General features: G+C 33.0%; 1 protein-coding gene across 2 annotated transcripts in view; it reads left to right on the forward strand.

The window, feature by feature from the left end:
* Positions 1–2,253: 2,253 nt before the first annotated feature.
* LOC106462727 (zinc finger CCHC domain-containing protein 8-like) overlaps positions 2,254–8,678 on the forward strand; it is a 33,536-nt gene continuing 27,111 nt past the window's right edge. For both annotated transcript variants that reach the window (XM_022390049.1, XM_013922674.2), the window contains exons 1-3: positions 2,254–3,025; positions 5,417–5,519; positions 6,435–6,528. In XM_022390049.1, coding sequence (XP_022245757.1) covers positions 2,263–3,025; positions 5,417–5,519; positions 6,435–6,528 — 960 coding nt within the window. In that variant the 5' untranslated portion in view covers positions 2,254–2,262. The remainder of the gene's footprint in view (positions 3,026–5,416; positions 5,520–6,434; positions 6,529–8,678) is intronic.

Raw genomic sequence — 8,678 nt, forward strand, 5'->3', positions numbered from 1 at the left:
AAGAGCTATTCTTAAATTTGCTGATTCGTAATTTTATCCCTTACAATTTACGAAGAAAGGAATTGAAATTTGTGTCGATGAATCTTTGCATCTATTAATTTCAACATCTGCTTATTCCCTTTATTTTAAAGTTCCAAATGAATGAGTAATATAAAAAATGTTTATAATGATACCATTAGTTATGAATACCAATTTTTATTTTTTATTTATATATCATATATATTTAATCTGACTTTCTCGAACTTTGATATACGCAAAGCTATCTTTGAAAAAGAAGCAAAACAACTGTCAAAAACATACACTATCCTACGAAAAGTCATGGGACACGGGTAGTTATGAATATATATTAATAGCATGTTGGCCTGCCTTTAACCTTAATGATTGCTTCAATGCGTCGTGGACGACTGTGTACTAATTTCTGGTAGAAAGCTAATGGTATTGTGCTCCACTCCTCCTTTAAAGAATTAGTAAGCTCCACTACTGAAGAGGGCCATCTTGGCCTTGCCCTAGTTCTGCGTTCCAATTCACCCCAAAGATGTTATATCGGGTTGAGATCGGGACTCTGTGGTGGTCACTGCAATGTTCTGATGTTATTCTCTTCAAACCACACGTTCACAATCATTGCTTTGTGACATGGAGTGTTATCATGTTGGAAGGTGTAAGGGCCGGTACCATAAAACTGCTACAATGTAGGACACACAGAATTGTTCAGAACATCAATGTTGGACTCAGCATTCAGGGATCCATACACTGTGACAAGTGTTACATAGTCCATACCACCAGAAGCACTCCCAGAAATGATACTGCTACCCACAAACTTCACTGTTGGGACAACAAACTTAGGTAATAAGCGTTCTCCAGGCATCATCCACACCGATCCATCAGACTGGAAGAGCATGTAACGTGACTCGTCGCTCCACAGGACCGATTTCCATTGATCCACGGACTATGTTCAGTTTGCCTTGCCCCATGCCGATCGACGTTGTGTATTTGTTTTTATTATCAAAGGCTTGTGGGCTGCAGCTCTTTCGTGAAAATTCGTGGCATGCAGCTCTTGACGTGTCATAGAAACACTTATAGGATTGCCTGTGGCTGCTAGCATCTACAAACACAGATTCTCTGGGGTCTGACGACGAGATGAGGTAACCAGCCTTCTCAAGGCGCGTTGGCTCCTGTAAATCAGTATATTACGCCTATCTGGTCGTTTCTTGGGCTCATTGTCACCTGTGGGATTCCATTTCATCAGCACGTTACCAGTTGTTGACCTGGAAATATTTAATTGTTGCGAAATAGCATGTACAGACATTTTCCCCAAATAACATCCAGTTATCCTTCCCCTCTAAAACTATGTTAGCTCTTTCCTTATACTCATCGTTCGTCGTAAAAGTTCGAAATCACTTTCGACACAACAACAATACCATGGCAGTTGTTTTGATTTAAAACTTTTAATCTTAATTAAGTTAACTTAAGACAATTTCAACCCAAGGCCAAAGGCAATCGGAGGTGTTCAGTCTTCGCCCCACGCATGCGTTAAAAATAAAACCCGGGGAACCCTTTAGTGGAAAAGCAAGTGGTGATAATAATAATACATTTAACATATTTACAGGATGATTTTAATTCTGTGCAGGAAGGCTGAGGTGGCTCAGGTCAAGGTAATGATTCGATAGGTTGTCTTGGCTTGATTTCAGAGATTAAAATAGCCTCACTTAAAAAAAAAAAATTTGAAGTGTGGATCAAAGAATCCTAAAACCCTGAATTTTGATGTGGGAGAAAAACAGGAGTACCCCGAGAAAAACCTACTTTCCCTACCCGAACGCTGAATATTCTATCCGGATAGTGCCTGAGCTAGGGGACTAAAGCATATATGGGTTATAGCACTGTAACATATTAACATATTACATTGACTTGATTAAGTTCAAAGGAGAAATATGGGTGCACCAAGTTTCTGGGGTAATTGATAAATCTGTTAGTGGATTATGGTTTACAACCTTCTTGTAAAAGTCTTTTGCTAATTTTAGTATTCCGAGCGAACCGCTGATCACCTTTATAGGACAAACTATTTGCATATTGCGTTGTCACACCCATTTTCCTGCAAGCAGATGTGTATCTCATAATTTTTAATGGGATGGTGTATACTTAATAAATATATCCTGATCAACAATAAACGGTGACGAGTTTTATAATAATCAGTTTATATTACTACAGTTGTTAAATAAATAAACGGTCCCTTAACTTTACTTATTACACCCTTTAGTATCGGAAATGGCGGATTTTAGTAAAGATATAAGTAATGATGATGAGTTATTTATAGTTTTTGAGAGTAATTCTTCAAGAACGAAGAACGAAAGTTCTTCGAAAATGTTGCCTAAAAGACACAGAAGAAGAAAGAGGAGGAAAGATTCAGATGAACGCTTTAGAAATAATCATATAAAGTCAAACGTTATTGTTACTAGTAAGCCTAATATTTCAAAATTAGAGACTTGGTTTTCAACTTCAAGTAGGCCTAATTGTAATACTTCCAAATTAGGGACGTTGTTTTCGGCAAGTAGGCCTAACGATATTGATAAATGTATTGTTAACAATGATACCATTGATGGTAACAACGATAATTCAGGAAATGGTACTTTTGAAGAAAGTAACGAAAATAACTTCTCATGTGATGAACACTTACTTGTTGTCGATTCAATTGAAAGTTCAGAATCCAATGATGACAAATTCGAAATAAATGTAAACAATTTACAAAACACCGTTGCTACTAGTACTAGTAACACCTGTAAAAGTATAAAGATATCATACCCACTTGACCACAAGAGTGAGAGTTGTACTGGTAGTGGTACTGTTACCAGTAGTTCTAATTCAACAAAGCACAAGATAAGTGAAAAGGATCAACCTGATTTTGTGTCGAGCATGATAGATGAAGAAATAATTAAAGTAACCACTATACCTGGTGATGATTTGTTAACAACAGAGAAACTAAGCCAAGTAAAAGTCTACAAGTCTGATCCCAATAAAACTAAAAAGGAAAATATCCTTTTGAGTTAGCATTTTCATGTTTAGCAAGCTGATCTATCATTATTTGATTAAATATAACTGTGATTAATATTGGTTAAATTTATTCAGGTAATATTTTTATGAGTAATGGTTTGAACTGTTGTATTGGTTGTCAAATTTACAAAGTAGTAACCTTTAAGCCATGGTAGAACTAGAAGGGTCATTGTGTTACCAACACCTAATGTAATTTGAGCAGTAGACTTAATATTAGTAATAGAAATTGTGTGTGAATGTTTTTGGCAAATGTATGCAATGTTGTTGTCCTACAACATGTTATTTTGTAATATCTTGTAGGCATTGAAATTATGTCTGTTGACCTTACAAAATTTTTTCATTACATTCATCAGTATATATTTATTATGTGTTATTTATAAATGTAAGAATGGTTAAGGTGGCAGAAAATCTTAAGAACATAAGATGAAGTGGCCATTTTAGAAGGAGTCAGTGTTATCCTAAATTTTATTTTATTTTTATATAGGTAAATATGTGAATTAAAAACCTTTTTAAACTAATAATTGTTTTGAGCTAAGAAATACTTATACCTTCTTTAACAACAGGTTTCATGAATTTGGTTTATTTCATTAAATCTCAGTATGCTCCAGTCTTCCAGTAGACTTTGTATTCTTGTAAACTAAGCATTTTTCAACAATGAGAAACTTAATTCTTTTCATTCATGTAAGAATGGTCTTTTAGTTAGAAATAATTATATTCAAATGACAACTTCTTTTTTATATACAAATAAAAATAATGTTATAGTAGGTTATTTTAGTTAATTCTAACGACTTATGAAAGAAAACAAGAAAAGTTTGTAATAATACATCACCCACACTATATGGCATATCCATTGCCAACAAGACCTTTTACCCAGTACCGGGGCTCACAAGGCTGACTGGGATATAACGGATGTTAGTTGACCAGACACTATTTATATCATCATTTGTGGGGCTGTGCCGAAGGGTAAATTTTGACCTTTAAAGGTCTGGAACACATTGCGCAGTGAAGGTTCGAACCTTTGCTATTGCTAATCTGCTTATGTTACCTTAGCTACTCACATTGAAAATCCTAGTATTTCACAGGTAATCCACAGAAACAAAACATCCATGTGTAGTTTTAAATATGTTAGAACAGTAATCAAGTTGTTAACAATAAGAACATAAAAGCAAGCTGTTTATGTACATGTATCTGATGCACTTGCGAGACTCGTGGACATGCAACCTCATACTAAAAGAGCACTTTATTCATACATCCAACTAAAAGAAAGAACTGCAGCTTACTTAAGATAAACACATTTTTTATTTATATAAAAAGTAGGCCTCTTTTTTTCAGAATTAAAATAAAATGTTATATATAATTATCACTGTTAGCATATATTTTTGAGTTATCATACTTATTTTACCATAACATGCTACTCTGCAGTTGGTATAATGCTTAATTTACCGTATGGTTTACGGTAATAGTCTGTTCCAATGCTTGCTGACAGTAGCAAATGAGGGGATTTGTGGAATAATTTTCAAGCATAAGTAATGGATATTATACAAATCAAAAGTTTATATTTTGATACACATGAATTACAATACCCCTCTGTTCTGAGCATTACTCCTAATGTGACCCAGAATTTGGTGGATTTGTGTAATAGTTTCACACTTATTGTGACCCTGAATTTATTGGACTTATGTGAGTGTTACTTCTAATGTGATTCAGAATTTGGTGGATTTGTGTGATAGTTTCACTCCTATTGTGATATTGAATTTGAAAATATTTAATTTTTTGAAATCTAAGACAACAGTTATATTTTTCATTCCTCTGTTAGTTTAGCGATACTGTAGCATTTTGTTTATCCACAGTATTTTTGTTAACATGTACATATTTTTGTTAGTGATATAAAATTACAATGTCACCATTTTGCATGGTTTTTATTCTCAAAATACACCTCAGAAGATAAATAAGTTATCTTTCTGGCATATTGTATTTTATTATTTATATACATCGTATATTAAGTATATGTTGCCTTTAATTGAATCAGACTAATTTCAAATATAATATGTAACTTTCTCATGAAATATTATATAGCCATTTATAATTTCTATTGCTTACTATGTCAAGTTCATTAAATTTGATATGCCATAATTTTGTGACTTACACATAACTCAGCAAGTAAAACTAAAGCATTTTGGGGTTTATAATCTTTTTTTTGTTGTTGTTGTTGTTTATAGTGGACATTTACACAATGTTACGGAAATGAGTGTGGTATTGTTTTAACGTCTACACTGTCAGCTAACATATAATATGTATATGCTTAAAGGCATAGTAAAGAAAACTAATTTGAGAAAAATACTAGTATTTTTTTGTCCTTGACTTTACTCACATTTAAAGTCAACTCCAGAAGTACTTCAGTTCAGAAATGTCAAAGAAGATATGTTAAAGGGACCATTGATAAATGTAACCTTCAAGAACAAAACTTTGGCAGAGTGAGTATATGTTGAAAAGAAAACATACTTATTTGAAAAACATTACTACACGCTGTGTTTAACAATGAATTTTCAGTTTTTGTATTTAAGGTCTTAATGAAATGATGTTGATTTCTGTAATTAAACATGTTTCATTTCTGTGACAATATGGCCTTCGTTTGTTTTTGTTTTTCATGAATATACTAGCATATAGCTTGTCAAAAATTATGGAGCAATTACTACCACCCCCACCCCATAGTATACCCCTAACCTCACATTTCATACCTAACTGATGTAAATAAATTTTTGCAAAATCATGCTTGACCAACAAAGAGGCAGAAAAGTGCAGTCTAGGCAGTCAAACATCAGTAAATTCTTTTGTGAGCCAATCAAAATTAAGGTCATTGATAAAATGAACTTGTGGTGTATTCACAGAATAATTGTTGGTAAAAATCAGTTAGATTAACGGCACACACACACCCTCACAGCCCCTTGCACCCCCATCATTTAAATCATAATGGGCAGACAGTAATCGAACTGTTCTATCTGGATAAATGCATTTTGGCTTTTATGACTCCTATTTAAAAAAATCAAGCATGACACACTAGTTTTATATAGGTTAGATACGTATACTCTTAACAGTTCATTGTGCATGAAAACAGCTAGAAATTTTCTTGTTATTAAACAAGTTTGTGCAAGAAGTTTTTAAAAAGTTGTTATATGTTTGTGTTTTCTTCATGTGTAATATATTTCTTTTGTATTTCTCAGCAACTTGGGAAATACTTACAAAAATATGTGTTGTGCATGTTCACTTTGCTTTCTCACAAAAAAGGACAGAACAAAAATATATAATTTTTTTAGTATATGCATTCTTATAGAAGATGTACATTATATTTAGTGAAATTTGAACAATTAAAGGTTGTTTTGACTGTCTAGAAAGTATAGATTGAGAGTAGAACAGTTTTTGAGAGAGTTGCTTTCTGATGAAGATTTATCCATCAATGAAGATTTACATGGCCAAGAAGATGAGGTAAGTGTTTAACATTGTAATTGGCAGTGTGATACATAGACTGTAAATGTAGAACATGAAATTTTTAAGTTGTAACAAAGAAAAGAGTTGGTAATTTGTGTAAATAATGGGTTAATTGAAGTTTTCAAAACAATCATAGTAATTCTGTAGTGTTTGTATTTTGAGCATACTTGTTGGATAAAACTTTACTGAAATTCAGAGCAAAAGAAGCAAGTTATTATATAATGAAAAACGTAAATAGATAATCTAAAAGTTAAGCTTGTGTTTGTGAGGAAAGAAAAAGAAATTAGGGTTTACTGTAATGTGCAAAGAAAAAAAGTTTAGGGGGGAAAATGTTAAGTAGCGTTCAGCCATGTTTTATTTTGTCCATTGATTATGGTAGGGAAGAAAAAGAACTTGGTATTTATATTGTAAAGAATTTTATAGTTACATTTCCTGAAAGGACTATATATGTTGGAGTACACAGAAAATCTTTGGACTTCTATTTGCCTGCTTGGTACTTATTGTTAGATGTTGTGGAGACAATAGATATAGAAGATTAACAACAGGGACTAAATAAGATGACATTTTTTAAGTACGTTTCAGAACTAGTGATGTTGGTTTGTGTTGTTTACTTAGGGCTTAAGTTAAGATATCATAGAGATGACGGATACAGAAGGTTAATGACATAGACTGAATAAGATGACTTTTTTAACCCTTTGAGTACGTAATTACATTTCTGGTGGGTTCTCGAAAAGTGTCAATTATCCACTGAACATGAGAGTGAGAATTTGGCCCTTTTTTTAGTACTTTTTGAATATCAAATTCCACTAGTTTCACTTTTGCTCGGTGATGTACTACAGCAGGAAATTCAAGGACATGTGAGTATTCCGATTGTTGCACTACGAGGAAAAGTTTTTGTGACACTGTGGGACAAATCCAATTGTTGCAGCAAACAGCTATAAATGTCAAGTCGGATAAATCTGATTATAGCATCGAAAGGGTTAAGAACATTTCAAAGCCATTAATGTTGGTTATGACAGGTCTAAGGAGTTCTTAACCAGGCACAAAGAGATACTTTTGAACTAAGGAAAAAATCATAAAGTAGCTTTTTCAGTTCTCTCTCATATTAAGGGTAACCAAGAAATTTTAAGTAAGGCTTAAGGATTTAATTAGTGGGGATATATCTGAATAGACAGGGTAAGTTGGTTAGATCCTTGTAAAAGATAGGGAGAAATATTTGTGCATAATGGGAGCCATTTACGTTTGTAGGTAAACAGCCTTTTAAGAAGTATTAAGTTATTAATATGGGACTGTTTAAACAAGTTTTGATAGAGATAAGGAAGCTTTCATTTACTGATATCATATCTTGAATTTTATGACACATGCAACTAAAAATAAATAGTTATTTTGAAAGGAAGAAGATCATAAGTTTAGTCTTTGCAAAAATATTATTTTATCTGAAGGTTTTACTTCTGTTAGCATGTTAGACACCATTGGTTGTACCATCTTTTTGAATTAGGCTTAGCCAATGTACTGATCGTTTAGCTGTAATTCACCTTATTACTGTCAGTAAGTTATAAAACAACATAAATTATGATCATGAAGATGTAACTATAAATTAGAAGGTCTTCAGTACAGACCTTGAGAAGGAAAATGGGAAAGATCTGAAAATGTATGAGAGGGATGACCTATGTAAGTTCGCAGAAATGTGGAGATTTGGTTGAAGTTCTTGGTAAAATATGCTTGTACACATTTTTATCGGGCATCCCAGTCAGGTTGCTGAAATCAACAAGAAAATATTTACATGTTGAGTAATTATGCTGCCTATAAAAACAGGTTTATTTCTAAGGAAGGTGTTAATATTAAAAAAATCTAATTGATAATTCAGTCTTCATTTGCATATGAAGCATTATTTAAGCAGTTTCTTGTGATTTTGGAGGATTGCTCATAAAACTTTGTAGTTTTTTCACACTTGCTAAAAACAGGATGTAATTCATCCTAAATTTTACATATAGACTGGAAGCTCAATTGGAAGTGGATGAGAAGGAGAGGTTGGACATGGCCTTGTGGTTAACATGCCAGCATGTGGATCTGAGGATGTACACAGTGTGGTCACAAGTAAATAGACACCACCTTTTCAGTAAAAATGAAATTTTTCAGTCATATTC

This window comes from Limulus polyphemus, unplaced genomic scaffold (genome assembly GCF_000517525.1).
Source record: "Limulus polyphemus unplaced genomic scaffold, Limulus_polyphemus-2.1.2 Scaffold1233, whole genome shotgun sequence".
Taxonomy (NCBI): Eukaryota; Metazoa; Arthropoda; class Merostomata; order Xiphosura; family Limulidae; genus Limulus; species Limulus polyphemus.